This window comes from Protopterus annectens, chromosome 4.part0, assembly GCF_019279795.1.
Source record: "Protopterus annectens isolate FY-2018-M chromosome 4.part0, PAN1.0, whole genome shotgun sequence".
NCBI lineage: Eukaryota > Metazoa > Chordata > Ceratodontiformes > Protopteridae > Protopterus > Protopterus annectens.
The window spans coordinates 613,741,769-613,766,450 of NC_056733.1; the positions used below are offsets into that span (position 1 = coordinate 613,741,769).

A 24,682-nucleotide genomic window follows, 5' to 3' on the forward strand; every position below is an offset into this window, starting at 1 on the left:
CTCTGAAGACCTGACGTCTTTCCTGGAGCGACAGCAACCGAAGCAGAAATACTACGCCTCTGGTATTCGGGCCGACTGAGGGCTACCCCTGGCAGGACAACCCAAATGTGATGACTGCAACACTGAAACATCAAGAACATGTTCTATTTACAGCTGAATACATGAGGGATCCAAAACCCCATATCCTTAAGGACTGCTGGAAATATTTGCCCTAAATTTGGACTATGGCTAAAATGAAAGTCCTACAAGTTGCCTTTCACTACTGCAGCTGAAATGAAAAGATTAAACACAGTAAAGCAAATCATAAAATAAATGTAATTAGGCTTATAAAAGAAATACAACTACTATCCTGTGTATAAAGCCAACCTTTTATCCGGAAGATGAGGTTACATTCATGCTTTGCATAAGCCTGTACAGTGGACACAAAGGCTCTCATCCCTCTTTCAAACACTGCTCTGTCCGTCATAGCCATTGCCTTCAGTTTTGGAAGGACATCCACTGGCTCTTTCAGCAGCTTCATTTCCTGCAATGGGCACTAAAAACAGCAAGATAAATTTTTAAGTGATTAAAGCAAATTTCTGGTGGTTATTAAACAGCCGATAGTGACATTTCCTGAAGGCAGAACAAATGTAATACGCCAGTGGCGTATGTTTGTACCTTGGAAAATTATGTGTGACTGACATGTTGTATACAAAGAAAGTTTAAGGAAATCAGTTAACATCCTTGTGATGATGCAAGGTAGTGCCAGCTGTGACAGAGGGAGTATGACAGTGCATGTGTAACATATGCCAGCATAGCTAGCTGGAGTTTTGTAAAGAATTATATGTCATTTGAATACCAAATTGATTTGTACAGATGCTGGAGTTAAACATTTATTTGCAAAGCTGCTTGCATTAAAAATTTATCAACAGTGGGTCCTGCTGGACAGAAAATAAATATACATGTATGTTAGACTGTTCTGTTGTAACTGATGAAATGTATACATTTTAACAGTGGATACTGGAAGGAAAGGGGTTAAACTCAGCCCAGCTAACCTTAAGAAAAATAGCCTGAAATTAAATAACTTGGTTTAGGCCATAAGGATTTTATCTTGCAGGTCTGAAAGCAGCCAGAGATACAATATCTGTGAAAAGCCTGGGCTGGGATCCTGCTCTGTTGTCCTTGGTGTTGAACTAATTGCTACCCTGGGGTGCCAGAGAATCGCTTGTTAGTTTCTGCAGGAAGGGTGGAAGTGTTGGAATTGTTTTACAGTTTCTGGATGTTGTAATACTTAGCTAAAGTTTTATGTGTATAGTGACAAGTCTACTTTAATTTATCTAAATTACACTTACTCGAATTACTAAATCCAGAGATGACGTCTCTAAAAGACCAACTCTTCAAAACCATGGATCACCAATATTTTACATAGGGGAATCAACCACTTGGCTACCATGGTCAACCTTGCCCTTTTCCCCAGTGTAGTGCGATCTCAGAGTTGTTATTTAGTTGGGGGGGTGTAGCCCCCCACTTGAGTGGGTTTAAATATGTTTCTTTTTATTATTTTGTTCTGGTGGTCAATTAGTTGTTTTCCTTATGTAAAATACGGGTGTTCTGTAGTTTCAGAGAGTTCGTCTTTCAAAGAAGTCATCTCAGGATTTAGTAATTTGAGTAAGTGTAATTTTGATAAATGAAAGTAGACCCATTCTGACACATCAGTGCCATATCCTGACTCAGTTTCTAGTGAGAAGTTAGTGGGGGAACCAAAGTCAGGTGACCAGATGTGATGTCATTCTGTAGTCAGCACTGAAACTGTACTTCAGTACTAGTGAGAGATGTGAGGCTCTGTTTTTGGACCTGACAAAACAGTCATCCACTTTTATCTTGCCTTGCTTTCGTAAGTAACTAGGGAACAGTAATTCTTCAGTCAATTAAAAAAATATAGCAAGACTAGCTAAATGGTATTTTTTTCTGTATCTGAGTCTTTCCATCTGTGTTTTTTTTTTCAGTGATTGAAACTCTGGTGTTTATTGTAAATAGATATTCAGTATTTTCATGCTTTTTTAAATTATTTATGATGAAATATATCTAAATCTTTCATTGTGGCAGGTCTTCTAAAAAATATTTAACCTTTGAGAGCACTTGCATTTAACTGGCGCTGTGGCTCCACATTCCTGAAAGTCTTGCTGTTTCGTTAAGCACTACCATTTGTATTTGTGTAAGTATTAATTTTACTAAGTGTAATTGGGTACCCTGGTAAGAGCCTTAAAGTAGTTGCAGAGTGTTCTGATGACGTAAATCTACCTTATAGTCTGGGTTGAGGTAGCAGAGTGGGCAAAACGTGCCAACCTTTCCCAGGTGTGTGTGTGTGTGTGTGTGTGTGTGTGTGTGTGAAAATGAAATGTCAAAAAAGTGTGTGTGTGTGTGTGTGTGTGTGTGTGTGTGTGTGTGTGTGTGTGTGTGTGTGTGTGCGCGTGCTCGTGTGTGTGTGTGTGTGTGTGTGTATGCATGCGTGTGAGAGAGAGACAGCTACTTGGGCCACAGAGCACTGATTTCACAGAGAGGGTGGTGGAAGACTTGGCTTGGAACACCCGGCTAAGGACTCAGATCTATACTTGTTAGTGGGGAGTCTTATTTGGGGCCTGGAGAGAAAGCCCAGCCCTAGGACTGGACTGTGCATTCCCTGTATGCTCTTAAGGGAAATTGTACTTGGTGTAGAGAGCTTCATCTGAAAATACTGTTTGTCTGTTTTTCTCAAAGTGACTTTCCCTACCATCGTCAGTAGTGACAAATGAGGCTCTTTGATCACTGTCCCAGAGGAGGGATGTCACAATCCTTTTAACAGATGCACCTAAAAGAGCTGAACAGAAAAAATATAGGACACTATGAACTAAAACCAAAATTTGTTTGCATGGTTCAGACTATCTTCTTTAATATATACTTTTATCCAACAAAGGAACGAACAGAGAAAACCTATAGATTACTCTACTGCAGGCAGACTACTTAGCTATGTAATCACATCAGCATACTGAGACAGAACCAAAAGTATTTAAAAGCTGAGTACAAATCAAACCTCATTCGTGACTGCAAAAATGAATATAATGGATGAAATCCATCTGAAAGTACCAAGAAGTCTCTCTTAAGCTTTATATTACATTTTAGTCATTTTAACATTCTTTCTATATCCCAATCATATTTCAAAATCATTCTGTTAAAAGTACCCTGCATAGAGGATTTTATTTCTTATGTTCAGTAGCTTGACTGCACGCTGTAATCACCTATTTTTCCTCATATCCTACCTGCTACAGCATCCAACATCACTCTGTGAGGATGGGGTAACCTTTTTTCAAGGGGAATTAACCATTTTCATGTTTTTCCCCCCTCTGGCAACCAACCATTAAGCTACACCTTTGATCAGACACCATTCTGTTTGGGAGGACTGTCATCCAGATAGCCACGTACGTACTTTCTGCCCTCACCAGCATCCCCAGCAAGGACAGTGTTTTTTCATTTATGTTCTGCTCCATGCCTGGTGATGATATGAACACTGGGATCACCACAAGCTGACTATGACTGTGCCACCATACAATTACTTCAGCTAATACAAACAACGTGCTTTATTAAAAAAAACTTGACCAAACCACAGAATGGAAGAAATGAGTGCCTCAATAAAACCAACTAGACCAAACAGAAAATAGAAGCACCAGAAAATGTGTCTTTTTAAACATTTTTAAATATGATGTTTAAGAAGAAATGAATGTATTATTACATTGTGAGTTTTGTATAAGAGACATTCATACTGTTGTATATAAGAAACTAATCACCCAAATTACTCTGAAAGGAATTGATGTATTTAAACGGATGCACTGGTTGGTTAGGTTTTGTCGCAAGATTATATAAACTAACAGTTTGAATTTATCTAGTATGCTGATGAAGTTACATTTGTGACGAAAAACACGGAGAAGTAGTTCAGCGTTTCTTTGGGGATTTTAGTGTTTGGATTCAATAAACTCTGTTCCTGTGGCTCATGGCTCCTGGTACATCTATTTTCTGTTTATTAAAAAAAAGTTATAATGTTCAGAAACCTGTGTAATCCAAACAAACAAATCCAAACTGCAACTCAGGAAACAAACGAAGGCTCAAGGACACAAAGTCTCCAAAGCGAAAAAAAGTAAAAACAGATTTATTACTTTGCAACTAAACAGTATTTTACAAAAATAAACGCTTAAGCGCCGTTCATCTTAATTTAGGTCTGAAGAAGTCTTCTAAATTAAGATGAAAAGCGCTTAACCGTTTATTTTTGTATCATACTGTTTAGTTGCAAAGTAATAAATCTGTTTTTACTTTTTTTCGCTTTGGAGACTTTGTGTCCTTGAGCCTTCGTTTGTTTCCTGAGTTGCATGTTCAGAAATATGGCATATTTTCCAGTGCCTCTCTTGATGGTTAATAGGGGGAATGTTTTCATGGGATACTTTTTATACCCCATTTTTCTCTATATAACATCCTCCACTCGACCACCAGGCATTATAGTGGCAAATTCCTCTTGTCCACAGCTATACCTCTTGTAGGGAATATGAAGCACTAAAGTAGACAGCTACACATCACAAAGCAGATTTGTGCCTTCTTATGTGCTGGGTAAGAAGCACATATTAGTGGAAGTATACTCATGCACTATCACCACGATCCATACAGGTTTCCAGGTCAAACTACAGGACTTCTATCATTATGTGCCTTTTTGTTACAAGCCACCTTGCCTGACCTTGATCCCCTTCCACCCACAAGGGAACATTTGTTTCCAGAACACTTGATCAAAACCTACTCTAATGCTTTCTTGCCTTTGTAGTGGTCATAGCCACTTCTTCTTCTTCTTCTTCTTTCGGCTTTTTCCCGGTTAGGGGTCGCCACAGCGGATCACCTTGTCCGCACATTGAATGGCAGTGGAGTTTTACGGTGTCGAGTTGCCAGCCCGGCGCCCAACCTTCCACAGAAGGCACACGCACACCTAGGGCCAATTTAGAGTGTCCAATCCACCTGCAGCATGTCTTTGGGATGTGGGAGGAAACCGGAGCACCCGGAGGAAACCCACGCGACCACAGGGAGGACATGCAGACTCCGCACAGAAGCCACCCCAGCTGAGGATCGAACCGGAGAACCTCTTGCTGTGAGGCGGCAATGCTAACCACTGCACCACCATGGCCGCCCGTAGTGGTCATAGCCACTATAGAGTAATATTTCTAAATAAATTAATTTAGCAGCAACTGCTGGATCATGTTAACACCTACTAGATTCCATTCTTACTACAACTCATTTAATGCTGTTTATTCATTCATAGTCAGATGTACGCGAATATGGAAAAAGTTTCACTTTCCACAACCCTTAAGATCTAAATCATGCTTGGAAATCTGTAGGCCACAACCTACTTTACCCCAAGATTTTTCCATATTCGCATAGATCTGAAACTACTGAAGTCTGACCTTATTTTCCCTGAGATTTTTTGAAAGATTTTATTTTTTGCAATCAGTAAGTGTACTGACTGAGAAACCATATTATCAATATCCCCTGCAACAAGTACTTAAAGGACCACTGTATACTACACTTGTTTTCTCATTTCCAGTGTGTCCCCCCCCCCCCATCTTTTGAATGCAGCATTGTAGCGTATCCCTTCTGCTAAGGGAAATCAAGATTTTCACTGTGTTTTTCATCACCCATTGTTACAGCTCCAGTACTGTGAGCCATCTTTAAGCAAATAAAAGTCTTGCAGAGCTGTTGAGAGTACATGGGCACTCAAACATTTAGTAATACTGCCCAGTGTTATTATTCACCTTTTCTTCAGCTGCTGCCCTAGAAAAAAAAAATTGACTTCCCCGGTCCTTTCACCCAAGGAATACCCCCAAACCATTACTTATGCACGAGATGTATTCATTTCGGCTTCTGTTGCCAATTAAAATGTGATGCTGACTGACTGTGCGAAATACTCTATTCCATCTAGTTGCTGGATGAATCTGTTTTGTTGAAGGAGTGGGCTAAGTCGCTAACATACTCATTTCTGGAGTAAAGATTTTTTTTTTGCTACAAGTATATGCATAACACCACTTTCCTTGGGTCAGACCATTTACCGATATTAATGTGTGTTTCTTAGAAATCTTTAATGCGATTGCTTGAAGTAATCTATTACAGCAAGCATCGCATAATAATGAGCTAAATCTGCAGCAAGTGATTGTGTTTCCTTATTGGCTACACCCCATTTATTCTGACCTTCACCTTATCCTATGCTTGGTTTGCCCCTCTCAGATAATTCATACCCACAATCGGGAAATGTTGGGACAGACCAAAGTTATGAGGCAGAAATCCAGTCATCTTGTGAAAATCTGTACTCTAAAGAGCTATGCCAGCAGTGTTTTTATTTATTTATTTAGATAATGCCCTGGATCTCCCACTCATAGAAAACTAATGGTGCCATTATTTTACACTGACTAAGCAAAACTTTTGACGTTTAGCAAGTGTAAAATAAGAAGACAAGAAGACAAGAAATCTAAGACTGCAAAAAACATAGAAGCACGCGTGTGTGTTGGGGGGGGGGGGATGTGACTGTAGGGTTCCTATTACCTGATCGAAAGTTTAGGTTAACGAATACGTAAATGTCGATCTGGTAATAGTGAAAGCAAAAAAACGTAAACGGATAATTTAACACAGGGAAAGAATTCCCTTGGATGTTATGCGGATTTTGCCCCTTTCCCCACTGTAGTGCGATCTCGGAGTTGGTATATTTAGTTAGGGAGTGTGGGGGGTTAAAGCTCCCACTTCATTGTGGTTTAAAATTTTTTTTTTTTTTGCGGCCAAGGGAATTCATTCCCTACGTTAAATTGGTTGTTCGCCGTTTTAATTTTTCGATATTACTAGAGCGACATTTAGGTATTTGCAAACCTAAACATTCGATCAGATAATATAGATGCTGACTGTATGCCTGGGTGAGCGTATAAGTGAGATTGATGAAGCAGTTATTTTGCACTCATTATTTATTTATTAAGTAGTTAATTATTTCATTAAATGTTGGTTTTGCTGTTTTGGGAGTGTAAAAGTGTGCACATGTGTTGGATTGGGGTTGACTGTATGTCAGCCCATGTAACAGTACGAGTGAGATGATCATACAGTTACTTTACACTCCTTAAACAGTGGTTTTGATGCTTAGGGAGTGCAACTGTAGGTTAAAGTAGATGAGACTTTAGATTTTTTTTTTTAATATGGAACAGTAGTGGAATCTCTAAGGTGTGGAAGAAGGGAATGCCAAAGGATGGGTACCTATGTGTAGAAGGTATGTTTAGTAGACAGCAGGTTTGATGTTGGAGAAGCCTGTGAGGAACAGATTGGGTGACATGTCACAGGTTGTAAGTGGAGTATTTTCTTGATGCTTGGCAGACAAAATAGGCAAATCTTGCATGTGAAAATAAAATGAAACCACAAAAATAACTGCAAAAACAAAGCATTTAAACTGCAAAAGAGCAATGTTTCACTCATAGCGTAGTTAGAAATTGTAATAACAAAACCAGTAATTTTTCTAATAGTACATTTGAAAATAAGCTATATTTTGCAGTATAACATAAGCAAGAACATTGAATCAAATTAGAAAAATAATTTATTGACCCTGCAGAGACATTTAAACATACCATTTTATCTGCTGTTTTCTTTTATACTTCCTTACTGCCTTTTTTGCTCTCATTTTATTTACCTTTAACCAGTAATTGTTGGTCAAAAATCCAGCCTGAATAAATGTGTGTTTTAATAAGTCTGACTTGGAACTACTAATTGTCCTTCATAATGACTTGTTGATACCGAGGATTCACCTCTCAAAATAATTTATTTTCTATAACTGAATGTGGGATTGTTTAAAAAAACATGCTTAGTACATGGAAGTGAAAACATGCAATTTAGATCACATCATTATAAAAGCCATTTATCTTGTACTTGCATTGACTTGGAGTTGGTGATGATCCAAGGCTGCATATATGGTCAGCTGTTGGTGGGGAATGGAGAAAAGTTGTGCAGAGATCTGCTCTTCTTTCACTAGGAAAATGTGGGACTAAACACATCTGGTTTACCACTGAGTTCAGTCCAGGACATCTGAGAGGAGTGCTACAGAATTGTACTTAAAAGAGAAATAGTTCAGTGATTCAGACATGCCTTTAAGGCTTGAATTAGTGCTTAGTGCATTAGACCATTGTGTGGCACATATGAAGGTATTCAGAATTTTGACCTGTCTGCTTTCACCGATGACTCTCGTCTCCACCTGTATTGCACCTATGACCACTGTGTAAATGTTGTCCTGGATCTCCCACTCTTACAAAAATAACGGTACCATTATTTTACACTGGCTAAGCAAAACTTTTGATGTTTAGTGAGTCTAAAATAAGAAGGCAAGACAAGAAATGTAAGATTGCAAAACATAGGAGCACATGTGGGTGTGTTGGGGGTGTGTGACTGTGCCCCTACATGAGTGTATGAGATTGATAAAGCAGTTATTTTGCACTCGTTACTTTATTTATTTATTTCATTAGATATTGTTTTTGCTGTTTAGGGAGTGCTTAGGGAGTGCAAAAGTGAGTGCGCGTGTGTTGGGGGTGGGGTTGACTGTATGCCTGCCTCTGTGAGAGTACGAGCGAGATGATCAAGCAGTTTTTTTACACTCAAACAATGGTTTTGCTGCTTAGGGAGTGCAAATGTAAAATACCAATTTAGCAAATAATGTTAAGCACACTGTGGTGCATTTTTCCTATGGTGTTATTGTTGAGGACCTATTGTTGGCTAGTGATGGTTTCAAATCTTTAAAAATGACAATAGCAATTCATACTGGGATGGCAAATACAAATCTATACAGGTGTATTGCAGAAGTATACCTTTCAACTGTCCCTGATTTTGACTCAAAATGCTGGACTCTGCTTCCCCTTAATCCATCCAAAAAACAGTGATTTGGGAAATATGTGGTGGATTACCCTTGACTTCTTTACTAAAAACCAAGTTAATTCACACTCTGTTATTCTATAAGACTTTCAAGTTAATAGTAATTTTATTTTAAAAAGTGTCCCTGACATGGGACATTTGTCCTCGGATTATGTCTTTATTTGCCCATAATTCTGGAGGTTGACAGCTATGTGCAGAAGTACTTAAATATTTCAAAGACTTGGCCTTTATTTACTGTTTAAGGCAGATATATTAGACCAAGGTCCATTTTGCAGTAATTGTACAGGCATAAACAGTATGCATAGCATGTACATAAATTACATCACATAAACATTATGAGAAAAATTAGTGCATTATAAGTTTACTCTGTAAAGCTACATATCTGGTCAGGTGAAAGCTGTTCGTGGATATATGGAGATGATCAATAAGTTTATTAGGTTCCTGGAAAACTTTTAAAAGTGTTGTCCCCCCCCCCCATCCCCTGCAAAGTACTTTAGTGTGTTTATTGTTTTCTTTATTTATTGCAGGGTTATTCCACTCTATTTCTGAATTTTGCACTTTATGCTAAATGCAGCACTTAATAGCAAATAATCAGTGTGTTTGTATTGTAAAAAAAGAAGTTTTGTTTTCCTCATGTAGACTGACTCAGGATAGAACACTGATGCTCCTTCCTAGATGTAGTGACCATGAACTTACAGATCTTGTTCATCCTTACTAAAAGTGATTGGCAGTTGCTGACAGTAGTGAAAGATAGGGCATATTCAGTTGCAGATAATACAACTTTACTATATGACTTTATCAGTCTTGATTAATATAGGCTTCATGTTGTAATATATAATCAGCAATGCATTTTCTTTGGAGTAGTACAAGAAATGTTGATTGTGTGTAGTACGTGAAAGTGTCATAAGCTTTGAATCACTTTTGCCAAATGTCATTAGAGACAGTTAAGCACTAGCTAGTTATCTTGGCTTTGCCTTCTATTCACCTTCTTGAATAAGACCTATTGAAAGCTGAAGGTTGAGAAAATCAAACACGCATCTACTTTTGGCCCAGGGAGGATTCAGTGTTATGTTACTATCATTGCCTGTAATGGGGTTAAAATAATTAGCAAAGATATCAACAATTGTTTCAGAAAATGCAGTTTGCTTATAATTGCAGTAAGCTTACACTCTTGCTCTACATGTCTTGTCAGGTTTTCCCTATGTACTCTGTCCTCTAATTCTATTATTTTTGAAACATCTCTTCCTGAGCAGTCTTGTATTCAGCCAGCCTTTTCTTCATTTCAACCGCTGATTTTTGCAGCTTTATCACCTCACCTGAATATCTCTTTAAAGTTTCTTCCAGGTTTTCCAGCCTTTTGATGTTTGTGTTGATATACTCCTTCAGTGTTTCATTTATTTTAACCCGGTCTGTGAGCACTTGTCTTCATAGCCGGCTTTAGACACCAGTGAACCCTATGGTCGCTGGGGGCCCTGAACCACAGCAAGTTATGTTATCCTGATATTTTGAAACATGTCTGTCAAACCAACAAAAGCTACTACAGCAATCTTGTATACTCGGAAACCAGGTGGATAAGAACTCGTATTTGTATTTCTTTTAAAATTCAAAGATATCTCTGGTTATAGTAACAGTGTTTTATCAAGTAACAGGTTTTACAATTTCATAAAATATTTTACCATTGATGTAATGCGAAAAACCCTACTGGTGGACATTATCTCCACTAAAACTAACAAAGCCAGCATTAGAAACCTGCATTACCCATGGCTGCAGGGGGCCCTTTAATTATCCTCGACTGTGTGAGGATCCCAAAAAAGCTGCTGCTGGTTGGGGAAAAATGAGGATTAAAAATGTATTAATTTCATGATTATGCTCCTTAACCTGAACATGGCTGTAATATGACCCTTTTGGGATAAAGCTGATAATGAACATGAGCAAGATAAGTACTAGAGAGATCAACAGCCCTGAGTGACCCATCTTAGTGCATACCTTGCATTTTAAGAAGAGCTGAATGGTTTTCAGGGATGGTTTTCTCTTTCAGGGAGGTTTATAAATACTGGCAGAACACCTGATACTATAACTCTCAACTTCTTTGCTGAAGAATTCAGCTCAATGTCAAAAATAATAGCAGAATAAAGTCCCAAAATCAAGAATGCACTTTAAATATTACTGTAATTCACTTAAAAAGTTAACAGAATAATTTTTGCAACAACATGCTTTTTTTGGATGATAAGAAGTATAAAAGTCTGATGTCTGGATTTATTGACTCTTTGTAATTCTGATTTATTTACCAGCAAATCAAACTTTTTACAAAGGACAGAGAAAAATTAAGAGCAAAATCAGGGAAGGTCAGTGAGGTAAATAAAAATGACCTACCACTGATTCTGTTTGACTGCTAAACAGCAGTCACTGATATGGTGTGGCACAATGTATTGCTTTTGCTGAAATAAGTACATGACTAATATTGCTATGGCTTATGCTTGTGTTTGTAAACAATATCACTGATTTTTATCTGTGCACACACCCAGTAATACTAGGACACACATGTTCTTCAGGTTATCAGTAGAAAATACAGCTAACAAGTAGTTATATTTCAAAATTAAGACATAAAATATATCACAAAACATTCAGGCACTTAGACTTTCTAGGATTCTGGTGGCCCATACTCTCCAGACTGTATAAATGGATATAGGAGGCTCCCTTAATCATCCTTGACTGTGTGAGGCCCCAGAAAAGCTGTTACTGGTTGGCAAAAAATTAGGAGAAAACATGTATTAATTTTCTGATTATGCTCTTTAACCTGAACAGAGCTGTGATAAATATCTGCCATGGTTTAATGGTAAATCACTTTGTGTATGGAGTGCAGGGTCCTGGGTTCGAGCCTTGGAGAGGCAATTTATTTTGGGGAGTCCCTGGTGGTCTAGTGGTTAGATTCAGCACTCTCACTGCCATGGCCCAGGTTCTATTCCCGGTCAGGGAAGCTTCAATACACCTTTAAACCTATCTTCATTAGCACTCTTCAAGAAAAATCTTGATGAGTGGATGGGAAATAGGAAATACACCCCGGGGATCACTTCTGTGTCTCTGCTCATCAGTGGCACAGGAAAATAACTTTCTTGGGTGGCGTAAGCCAGGGAACCTTGTTGGCTAAGCTTGCGTAGGCCCTTGGGCCAATAGCCTAGTACCTACCTATGAACCCTGTTAGGATAAAACTGATAATAGCCATTGTTCTCCACTACACCCATTCTAAAACCAGACCTGCCTAGATGTGTGCACAGAAAACTACTGTAGGTTATGGGTGGAGGTGGGCTGGGGATTGTGTGCTTATTACTTCTTTAATTTTCATTACAGTTAAACCTTAGAGGTGTGTACAGGAGGTAAGTATAGCTTATGTGTGGCCTAAGGACAGTGCGGTTATCGTTTTACTTTTCTGACAGACCTCACAGGTGTACAAAAACGGTTACTGAAACTTCTGAAGAGGCAGTTTACTGTCTAGGATCAATAAAGTAGAATACATTACTGTAATTTTTTTAAATTTCCTCACAATCATACTTCAGGCATGTATACTGGTGGCTGCCTTTGGAGCTGCGGGTGAGGAGTGTGGAGGCATGCTATGCATATGTATGTCAGCAGTCACTTGAAGTACATAACTGTTGCAATTTGTACCTCTGCTTTCAGCCCAATCTACAATCAGTGGGATGCATAGACACTGACTTTCTTTTTTGGCGGGGATGTTAGGGAGGGCAGGAGGTATTCTGTGATAGACCTGTGTATCCTCACAGCAATTGGCCTGTTAGTTTATTGTGCGGTACTATTTTATCAGCTCTGAATATTTAGCCCTGGGCACAACTTAATATCTTCCCTGAAAGGCAAAAAAAAATAAAAACAAGACTGAAATTCTTTTCTTACTCAAGATTTTAGTTTAGGCTTCCACTGGATTAAAAGGATGGGAAAATGCTGTAAAGTGCATCCCAGAACATCTGTAACCTTATGGCTTCTTGGACCCTGGCTTATTTGCATTATTTCCTAAATGATTACCACTGTGCTGTCCTGGTTTGGAAAGGTGTGTTGAAAGGATGCCAGGAAAACGAAAGCTGAACAGAAACACTGAATTTTTCTTTGATCATAATTTCTGTTTTTTCAGTCATTGGATGAAAAGGTTGTATAAAAAGGAAAAAAAAACCCTTAAAGATACACTTCAGAGAGTACAGAAAATTATGGTGTCTTGAAAAAGCTGAAGAATAAGGAAAAATGTGAGAAAAGAAAGAAAAAAAATGTAATGTGCCCAACATGGAGGGAAACAGGAGGAATGGAGGGTGTGTGTGTGTGTGTGTGGGGGGGGGGGTGAAATAGTAAGCCTAGGGTGCCATTTCACTCAAGTCCAGACTAAATAGAGTTGTTGTGATGTATCATCGTTGCAACTAAATCCCAGTAACTGTAAATGTCCCTTTAAGGGATAGGCCAACATAGTATGGTATTACATTACCTGTTGTAATGTAAGAGCACTGTAATAACAGGTCAGTCTGTGCGTACTACTCCTAAAAGTTTGCAGCATGAACTAAAAGATTGCTTAGGAAGGGTGGCAGTAACAGGGTGATACTTACACTGGAAGTGTCTGGGGGCCCCCAAAATGCTAACACCAGCCCTGCTTGTCTGCACTTTGCAATGCTTTTTGCTGAACAGCTGCATAGCTTTCGCCAGTCTGTTTCTTCCTCACTTTTTGTTGCCGATTTCTTTTTCCGGGTGCTCTGCATTTCTTTTTTTCCTGGCATCCATGCAGTACACGTACTGTCCTGTTACTGAAATTTACCCATAAACATAAAAGTCTGTTTGGCCTTCCCTGTTGAATTTCTGTTTTCACACTGGGAGAGCTAGTGTTAAGCTGTTACTCAATGTGCAGCCATCTTGGGAGTCCATTCTTGACAAAAACATTACAATTCTAAGATGGAATGTACTGACAGCTAGGCTTCATTCATGGTGTCTAAGCTTTAAAGTTGTTTGTCTCATGGTTAGGACACTTCAAAGATTCTGGAACATTTAGAAGACAGAGAGCACATTGATGGGATTTCTGTCCCTTTTTATGTCCTCACAGTAATTGTTTATATCTGGGGTAAACCTCTAGGAAGAATAGTACATCAGTTTTGGAAGAATTTGCATAGTATTAAATACCCTGCTGACTGCCTTGATGTATTAATGCAAACTCTACAACAGGGGAAAATAAGATAGGGTCTGATTCGTTCTCAGAATTACATTGAAGAGACGGTCCGTTCTAGCAGTTCCTCTACTAGTCTTCAGAAGGTTGGAGAGAAATTAGTTAAATTCTGAGGTTGCTAACAGTAGATGTATAATGGATGCTTACTGTTGCATTCGTGTTGGGATGCAAATAAACAAGTCTTTGTGGGTTCTGTTTTAAACAGCTTTATTCTATACAAACACAACACTGTGGAGGCTTATTGACTAACTTAAGTAACATATATACAAACTGACTACTGCAATCATACATGCTCACTCTCTGGCTGCTTCTACAAAATGGCACTAGGGATTGCACGTGTCTGGCATTTATATGTTCACACACAGCCTCACATGCTTCTTAAAGACATAGCACACACATGTTACACTCTGATCTACACTTATTTTTAATGCATTTTTCTTGGTGATCTTTCCCCCTCTGCCTACTAAGTGTCAAGTTTCTCCTTAAAGGACTCGACCCCATTAGTTCACTAACTGTTGGAGGAGTCCACAGATCTGCAAGGGCAAGAACCATGTGGAGGGGCTGTCATTCAGAAGTGTTTGGGGAGTTTGTTCTGTCAACAGCATCCTGGCAATGAGAACATTTGTGTAAGTCTGTAAACTTACCCTGATCATGGTACCACAGGCACACACAATTGCCCATCTCCGGGGAGTACATGCTCCCTTGCTGTACACAATGAGGGCAAGGTGATGACCTAGCTGCTTGCTGAGCTGAAAATCAGCCCCCAGGAAGCCTACTACAATGCTACCTCTCCTCTGTGGGATTGTAGCTATGTGTATCCTATCCTACCTGCCCCCATCAAAATGGGCATGTCAGTGTTCCCCTGCCAGTGCTGTTAAATGCCCAAGTTGTTACTTGAACTCAGGGTTGCATGGACTGTACTCTATCCCTCTATGTCTTGGTGCTGGCTATCTTTATCGTTTAGTATGCATTTTAATATCAATAAAAACAATAGGACTCAGAGACAGCTGCAGGATCTAGTACAGACACTTCCTATTTAAACCACAAAATGGTTTATACATGTCAACATTTAATACACATTTTTGTATACAAAAATATAATAAAAACAAAAATAAAACCTTCATGTAATCAAAGCAGTCCAACACAAAAATAAATAATTAAATCATCTAAAAGTTGTCTAGATTTGGACATGTATAAATCATTTTGTGGTTTAAATAGGAAGCGATTACTTTAATTGTGAGATAGTAATTAACTTTTATGTCATGTGACCTAGGAGGGGTGTGTATAAATGAAGGGGGTAGAACTGATTTTATTTTATATTGACATGTGATGAAATGGGGTTACCCACGAAAGTGCTTGTATCTATTAAAAATTGTCTGTACTGGATCCTGCAGCTGTCTCCGAGTCCTGCTGTTTTTATTGGAATTTTGGACAATTACTTTATACAGGACCAGTAAGCTTGAGAGCTTTGGTGGCTGTGTTGTGTTTTGTTAATGTATTTTAATTTGTTTACACCACAGGAGAACATTTACTACATTACAGCAATCTGTATTTTTGCAGTGTGCTGTGCCAACTGAAGGCAGAATATTCTGACTTTTTTTAAAGGAATTGAGAAGAATTTATAGGGATTATTATTTGAAAATGTATCTTGTCTACCTGTGATGTGTTTGTCCTGTGTGTCGTAGACTTTTTAAAGCAACAATGTTAGAGCTGAACATCGTGTTCACAGGTCTTGACTTACTTCTGCCATCAAAGTTGTTGACAGAAATTCTATTTACCAGTCTTTAATGTAGTAACAGCAGATCTCTAATACTGTTGAGGTGGGGGGAATCTTACTTGGCATGTAAGAATGTTTATGATAAAATCCTAGTCTTTCACCAAAGTGACAATCGTTTGTCCAAAAAGCTTCTCTTGGTGTTGTTTTCCAATGTTATCATAACATTTGTTTTTATGTTTTGAAAGGGAATCTTCCTGTACTGACTCCGTATTTCCATTTGCTTTTAGCGTGACAGGAACACTTTTTTGTGAGGGGGATAGAAAGAAGTTAAGCAAAGGAATTTGTTAAAATGAAACTTTACTTCATGTTTGATGCAAATAAACAGTCGTCATTCAGCTTGCCAGCAATTCCTACAGGAAGCAGTAAATGAGAACGAGCAACTTTCTAACTGAGAAAGGTAAACTTTAATTGGTGCTCTGATTTGATATTGTTTTGTATTCACCCCATCCGGATTTAAGTTGAAATGTAGCTGGTAAATGTAAAAAGAGGATAGTTCAGATTTTTTCACAGCATAATTGAAGAGTTCAAGATGTACTTTTCTCAGATAACTTCAGATATTAGTTTTGCATTTCAAATCCAGAGTTTTGTTTTAATTTATTTGCATTAATCTGTCTTGTGGAGTGGCAATTATGTTTATTAACGTGTTTCAGACTGATGAGATATGCATAATTTGATAGAAACTGATTTCATGCATTTCATAGTCTCAACTTTTTCTGTGAGAGCTTGACTTCTTTTTGTTTATGCTAATATATTAATTGGACAACATAGAGCAAACTAATGACTAGCCATCAACTCAGATTTAAATATCATGCTTAAATTATTTTTGTTTAGTCAGAAACATTGTTGGTTCATCTGCTAGATTTTGAGAGAGAAATTCTTGCTATTATCTAAATACAAGTCTAATTATACTTATTACCAATTATAATTCCTTTAAATTAGAGTAATAGACGGCTTACTGAAAATAAACTCTCAACTGCATACATTTGCAAACCGGCCTACAATGATTCAATATTTTGACATACGACAACTAAATAACTGATGCACCACCATGCTTTCCGGGTAATACAGTTTGTAACCAGGGAACTGCAGCACTTCATTCTCCAAAAAGAGCATTGTGGGGTCTTTCCCACTGGAAAAATTACTAATTGGTAGCAGTGACTGGCATTTTAAGATGTTCTATAACTTACTCTGAATTAGATAGAAAAACGGATCCACTTATCAGTGCATCGATTTCCCTACATGTGAGATGGAACACTGTTTGTACGCGAGTAATTGGGTCCTTCTACTTAGGCTGCTCTAATTCTAACAATGATTCTGGGACTTTGAACCACCACAGCTCTGCCCAAGGCAGCATTCTTGAGATCTTGTCATCTGCATTTCTAAAGCATAGGAATGAGGATATGGACTCTTTCCTCATCTCTCGCTTCTTATTAACTGTCTCACTGCAAACACTGGGTCAGTTGTGCTGCATCCTGATCTGAATACGAACTGCTCATTACATTGTACTACCCTGCGTATCCATTTATGAATCGTCCTCTTCATAACTTTCGTGTAATGTGACAGGAGTATGATACCTCTGCATAGATCACACTTGTGGATGTCCCGTTTGTTCTTGTGAACTAGCACAGGTATGGTTATTATACAGTCACCTGAAGTACACCTTTGTCTCCATGCTGCTACAAGTAGTTTCAGAAGCCAATTCTCCCTTATCCCAGTCAGCATCTGTATCATATCCAGTGTGACCTTTACTGAGCCTGCTGCTTTCCCTAACTTCTTCCAGGGTGGTATCCTTTTCATCTTGTACTGCAGCCTGTTTCAGGGACAGTACAGCATCTGTGAGGTTAATGTGATTGTTAAGCTGCTGTAAGTCCTGTGGACTGGTGAGCTTGTTGTTTTTGGCATCGCTTATGAAGTGTGTCTGTCAGTCTTCTTTATCTAGATGTAGTGGCGGTGCAATCTGATGTAGTTTGATTGTGACACCTACACAGTCTGTTTGCAGTAGCTGGTAGAGTGCCTCCAGCGCCCTGTTCTATGCTAATCCTTTCTTACATTCCTTGTTAGTCAGCCTCCATTCCTTCCTAGCCTGGGTTGTCATTCCAATCTTCCACTTTTTCTGCACTCCATATTTCTTTCGCGGAGATGCTGGACTGCTGCATTACACCACATGCTTTCCTTATGTACCTTGTGGACATACATGGCCAGGCCACAACTCAGTTTGGTAGTCCTCACACATGCTGTTTTAAGGTGCTGCCATTCTTCCAGTAGACCTATTTCCACCTTTTTTTGGTGAGGTGGAGACCTGAATGAATACTTGAACTGTCGTACTTTATCTCCAGTCAACTTCCTGCTTTTCACCCTGGTCTCTGTTGACCTTAGAGCCTTCTTTGCCCACTGCTTGCAGCTGATTGTGGCAAACAGTGGTTTATGCTGTGGGCCAACTGTTTCACTGAGGAAGACTTTGCAATCTTTGCTTATACCCCAGTACCCTTTCCTCACTAGGGGAACTGTACCAGAGTTGGATATTGGACACTTGTGTACGTGAACTTGTGACTGTTTCTCTTACTGAAGCATGTGTTGGGTACTATCAAGTCATTTGCCAGACAGAAGTCTAGAATGGTCTCTCCATTATTCCTGTCGCCCCATCCATGTGGAGCCAGCCAGTCCTGATTTCCTCTTCTGTCTGTCGCAATACGCGCATTCAAGTCACCCATTATCTAAACCGATTCATGATGTCCGGCTTTATCTAGTAGGTCCTGCAACTAATGTCTCGCTGTCACAACCCAGCAGTGGGGCATAGGCTGAGATTATGAATACTGCACTATCATTATACTGGTGTCTGATTGCCATGAGTCTGTCACTTATTCAAATAACATCCCTGACTCCCTTCTAAAGCCTTTTTCTCACCACAATTCACAGACCATGTCTCGTCTGTCCTCCTTGACAGTGGTAGACTGTGGATCCCAAGCCAAGTGCCTTGGCTGCACTGCCCTTCCATGTTGTCTCCTAGAAACATTGTATATCCATCTTCCTCCTTAGCATCAGGTCATCCATTTCCAAACTGCATCCAGTCAGTAAACCTACATTTAGTAGCAATTCACAGGTCATGTTCCGCAGGTTAATTGGTTATGCATCCAGCTGTTGCACAACACAGCTGCCAAAGGTAATCCCAGGATAGGTAACTGCAGACCGTCTGGCCAGTAGCTTACTGACATAAGGCTGCTGAGTTTTATTTTGGTAGGCACAGAGCCAATAGGTGGCACATACACATTTTATGGAATGAATTCAAACCTTACCATAATCTCTGTTTTTGGTAGTGGATGAAAATTAACAGGAGTAAGCAGTAAAATTCCTATTTAACATCTATCGTTGTTTTCACCAAACAAACAAGGAAGCATGGTGATATCATTAAAGGAAGAAATTTCTTGAAAATATATACCGAGAGTATAGGACACTGGAAGTGTGCAGTGAGAACTATACACACGACCAAGGGTCATATAATTTCTGCCTAACTGTTCTTGCCCAATTGTCACTAGTGATTAGAGACGGCGATGCAAGGTTGTTACACATGAATTCATGGACCTGCAGAAGAAAGGGGTTTCCAGTGGTGCTTCATACATTTTTAGTTCTGCATTACAAGTGTTCAGTATGCCCGAATACAGAACAGTGCCTTCACTTCTTCTAACATGTTTCGGAAAATGCGTGTATGTCTATGTATTCATTGTCTGGAAGAAGAATTTCTCACAAAGTGTGCACGGTTGTTTCACATGAATTCATGGACCTACAGTGGTACTGCAGAAGAAAGAGGTTTCCAGTGATGCTTCATACATTTTTAATTCTGCATTACAAGTATTCAGTATGCCCGAATACAGAACAGTGCCTTCACTTCTTCTAACATGTTCCGGATAATACGTGTATGTCTATGCATTCATTGTCCAGAAGAAGAATTTCTTACAAAGTGTGCATACCTGACATTTGACACTGTGCTATAAACTGTACCTGGAAGCCACAGTGATACTGTTATGTGGTCTGATGCATAGAGAAGGAGAGTTCTGATGACTACACTTTAGCATATTTCATAGTTGTGTAAAACTGCCACAGTGTGGTCTGAACAATAGTCAGTGTCAGCCATAATGTCTGACATCCATTTGGTGACGTACCTTACTTTATGTGATTTTCATAAACAGTCTACTACACTTGTAAGGAAACTGGTAATGTAAAGTCAGAAGGTATAGTGCAATAGTAATTGCACAAATATGGCTGTCCATTTGATTTTAGCTACTTTCTGGTGACCTGTCTATGCTTAAATGCAACTGTTTGGTGACACAAGAACTAGGTAATTATTGACGTTTATTTTTTCTTGGGTTTAGAAACTGGTTTCCTAAATGGCTCCGCTCATACCTCATCTGGTGCTATTGCTAAGATTCCTGTCAATTTGCTAAGCCACTGTCTGACTTAGGATTCCCATGCATATGCATCACACCTTCTTCATCTTCTGTTGATGAACAGTCAATTGAAGTTATTCACTGAGGAGTCGTGATGTCTGCATAATGACTTCATCTCCTGAGCATGACATCTGTTAGTTCAGCTTGCCCTTTCCTGTACTGAAAGCAAGACTTACAGTTATTCATCAGGCTTCACAAGGATAGCCGAAAGGTGTGTTATCTACATAACTGCTCTGGATTCTAATTTGAGAGAATGTCTTATTATCTTTGTTTTTATGCATTGTTGTTGCCATGAGCTGTTTGTACATTTCCTGGCTTGCAAGAGCTTTGTTTCGGCTCAGCTATTTAAAACCCAAAGTTTGCCCTTTGCAACTTTTTTTTCTGAAGCCATAGCCCAATCCTGTGATACATATGAGTTGGTGTTTGTGTATAATCCTACAAAGTGTTGTCAGCTCATTTGCTTGTTGATGTTCCTGGGAAAAGGGGCCTCTCATGCTTGATCCCTGCTCTAAGAACTAAATTCATATGATAACTGAATTGCAACAGCCACAATTACAGAAAAAATGATTGCTGTGTAAAACATAATGTAAGAGGTAGTCTGGCTTATCTAGCTTCTTGAGGGGTGGGGGGGTGTTAAATTTTGTAAACTGGTGAATAGAAAAGCATGTTATGGTGGCCTGCAAAAGAAAACAATTATGAGATTGAGCAAGAACAGTATGCACACTGTTTGGAACAGTGAGAGTAGGCAGTGCATAGCATGAAGTAAAGAATATATTAAGTTGCTTCAAAACCATCTTACCAACAAAGAATATGTGCACACAAAAGCAGTAGTAACTACAAATAGAAAGGCACATCAGTGGCATGCCTCATAGAAAAAAATGCAGAGGGCTGCAATTATGTGTAATGCAGGTATGAATACTCATTATGATTACATTATGAATTTGCAGTCATAGCTAAATCTGTCAGTGGTCCAGATTAATTGTTATCTGTGTATGTTACAGCCATGTTTAGAGGAATACCTAGCTCAAGAGGAAATGACAGTCCCCTCCCCTGACACTACTGCAGAGGTGTTAAAACTGTAACTGCACTGACAGACCCTTGCAGAATCAATTCCTCAAACTACAAACGAAAACCCTTTACAAAGGCCTGCAATTTAGTTAATTTTCTGGCTGTTGCTGGATAACTTCTAAGTATAGTGTAAAACAAGGTCTGGGCCAAACATAAATGAGGGTGATTAAAGACAGAAAAGAAGCAGTTCTTTTACAGAAGGTGAAGAAAATAACAGTGAACCTCCCAAATCCCATTATATGTCAATGGCATGGGAATTCAAATTTACTTCCTTATGTCTGGCATGAGTCATACAAAGTATTATGGGAAAGAGAAAGGCTTGAGGGAGTACAAGATCACATTGATACATCAAGCCTCATTGGTAGCCATGTTGTGGAAAACAGGCTAAAATTACAAATAAAGCATTGAGTGATTCTGAGGTGTTAAAATAGATCAGGAAACAAAAATAGAGTGAAAAAAAAGATTTTTTTAGTTCTAGGGTGGAGTTTTCCTTTAAGCTGCATGTTGCATTTGCAAGACTATCTAGGCTTCATAACTATACTACATATTTTGTATTTAACTTTCTAATTACAAGACATCACTGCCTAATTGGGGGGGGGGGGTGCATGTACTATTAAAGTCTGAAAAAGTTATGACTAACACCTCTAGTGAAAGTGTAATATGACTGTCTTATGGTTTGGGTCATGACTGAAGAGAGTTCTCAGGCCAAATTAGGCACCAGATTAATAAAAGATGATGTAAAATAAAGCCTAGATCACTTGTACTTCAGGATATTCAAAATACTTTCTAATAACATGACTTTTTCTTTATTCTGCTATGGTTTATTCCCTTCTTTGCACACAAGTTAATCACATTATGTCACATCTACTTTCCAAGTATCAATGAACATCTATGACTAGTGATTTCTAGTTCAAGATCATTTTAATTCAGCAAGAATTCAATACAAATTCCTAACTGAACTCTTCATAAATTTCTTCTGTGTGACAATTAAATTAAGCTGCACTACCTACTTATAATAATTTATCAAGTTAAAAAAACGTCTGATTCCCAACATTAGTTTGCCATTTAAAAGTTCATAAGTGGTTAATTACAGTTGCTGTCACAACTTCATCTAACCAAATTCTGACTATTGTGGATGTAGCAGTAGACATGCAGTCAAACACTCAAAAGTGACATGCACAAAATTTTACAGTTAAATACAACTACTATACAAAGAAGTAGACCTACCTTCTGATTTATTGAAAGGAAACTGACGTACGATTCTTCCATGGGAAGCAAAAATACAAGTGCACTGCCAAAATTACCAATACGAGCTGTCCTCCCACAGCGATGGACAAATGCACTAAAACAGTCAAAAGGCTCACATTATTGTTAATACAGTTTTAGTACTCAATATGGATTACTAATACAAATCATTTTTGCAAAAGGTACAATGTTGTGTGCAGTCATTTGATACTAGTAGAAAGATTAAAAGGCCGAAGACAATTTAAATTAAGTTAACCAAGCACTTCTAAGAGTACTGTCAGATGTGCAAAGACTCAATTACTTCATATTACACAAAAGCAGACCTCTACTAAAACATGACACTGAGCTACGGGGCATGATCTAAATACCCTGGAAACCTCATAATTCTTCTAAACATGGTACTATTTAATGAATGGGAAGCGAACAATGGACCCAGATTTTAAGTGCTGAATCATTTTCTGGGCAATTTGGTCATACCCTAGCCAGTCAGATTATGTGCAATGATGAATAATTTATACACGACGCACTACCATTCAGCTACAGTCACAAATATGGATAGACTGTGTTACTCCTATAGTCCTAATACACCAGGTGGAAAAAAAAGGATACTATAGGTACAGGACTACCACAGGGCAGCAGTAACAGAATCACAGAATAAAGATGCCACCACACAATCCTATAGATTTATAGGTTAGTAACAGACTAACTACCCTGGCAGGGCATTTTAAGAATAGCTAAGGTTCCTGTTTGATGTTTGGAATTACCAATCTAGTTTAGAATTTAGGGATCTCAAACTCACAGCCCTCAGACCTCAAGTAGCCCTCAAGACTGCATAATTAGATGAAGGAAGCAACTACACCACTTTTTCAGCTTCCGTGCCTGCATTTCTTTTTGTTTTGGAGACTGTGGTCCTTGCCTGAGTTTGCTAGTTCTCATACAGCACCAGTGGTTATTGGGGTTTGAGCCCCTAGTTTAGACTAATCTTACCCCTTTATGGACTATATTTATATATTACCTTTAGTGATAACAACTGAGATCATACCACAGGTATTTTGAAAGGACCCAAGTGTGGGTTAAAAAATATTTAGGAGCCACTTCTGTGCATCTGTCATACTATTAAAAAGGCCAATGAATAAGGGAAAACACAGCTAGTGAACCCCATTATGATCTAGCAGTGTTCTCACCAACAGGATGCTAACCTGGCTCAATGAAGTCTATTTACCGAAATAAGGGGCAAGAGACCTGTCACATTGTTTCTTGATTAGAATGGGATAAAATGATACAAACAGAGCTGTTCCTACCTATATTATACACCTTTTTTGCCATATTTTAAACACATTTATTAAAATATCACTTAAGACATAAGCACACATACATTAACAGAAAAGAAAACAAACCATACTAACATTTTTTTTCCATTTACACACATTATGCATTACATCTTCTCTTTCTATACAGCTGTACATCAGCTGAACATTAATTAAATCACTCAATTCCTTGCTTCCTTCCCTTAAATCTTACTCCTGTTCCTGAACATTAGCCTGCATGTATTTTTTCCCACAAATTCCATTTCTAGGTAATTTGCTCCTTCCCTTTTCTAAAGACCCCTCTTCCAGTTCTTTTATCTCTTTTAAAATATTCAACACTTCTAATACAGTTGGTTTAGATTTTTATTTCCATTTTTAAGTAATTGCTTTTTTGGCATCCAAAAGAATTAAACTTACATCTAGGCAATTCAGATCCTGAGACTCAACTTAAAAAAAATGATAAAATTATTACCTTAGTTATAGCAATTTGCTCCCCCAATAATTCTGACAGAGTACTCTGTAGGGAATTTCTTAAATCTGCCAACTCATTACACTCCCCCCCAAAAAAAAAAAATTCCCAGTCAACTCTTTCTTTCCCATCACAGCTCCAATGTTTGCTATCTATCCATGGAAAAATTCTTTTAAGTCTGCTTGAGATATAAAAATACCTATGCCGACACTTCCCAGCAGAAATCATAAACCT

At 38.6% G+C, this 24,682-nt stretch overlaps 1 protein-coding gene across 1 annotated transcript in view; it reads right to left on the reverse strand.

The window, feature by feature from the left end:
• The window catches only part of DDX55 (DEAD-box helicase 55), a 584,207-nt gene that overhangs the window by 123,582 nt on the left and 435,943 nt on the right, over positions 1-24,682 (reverse strand). Inside the window, exons 11-12 of the mRNA XM_044068554.1 lie at positions 22,655-22,769; positions 367-535 (exon numbers count right to left, since the gene is read on the reverse strand). Coding sequence (XP_043924489.1) covers positions 367-535; positions 22,655-22,769 — 284 coding nt within the window. The remainder of the gene's footprint in view (positions 1-366; positions 536-22,654; positions 22,770-24,682) is intronic.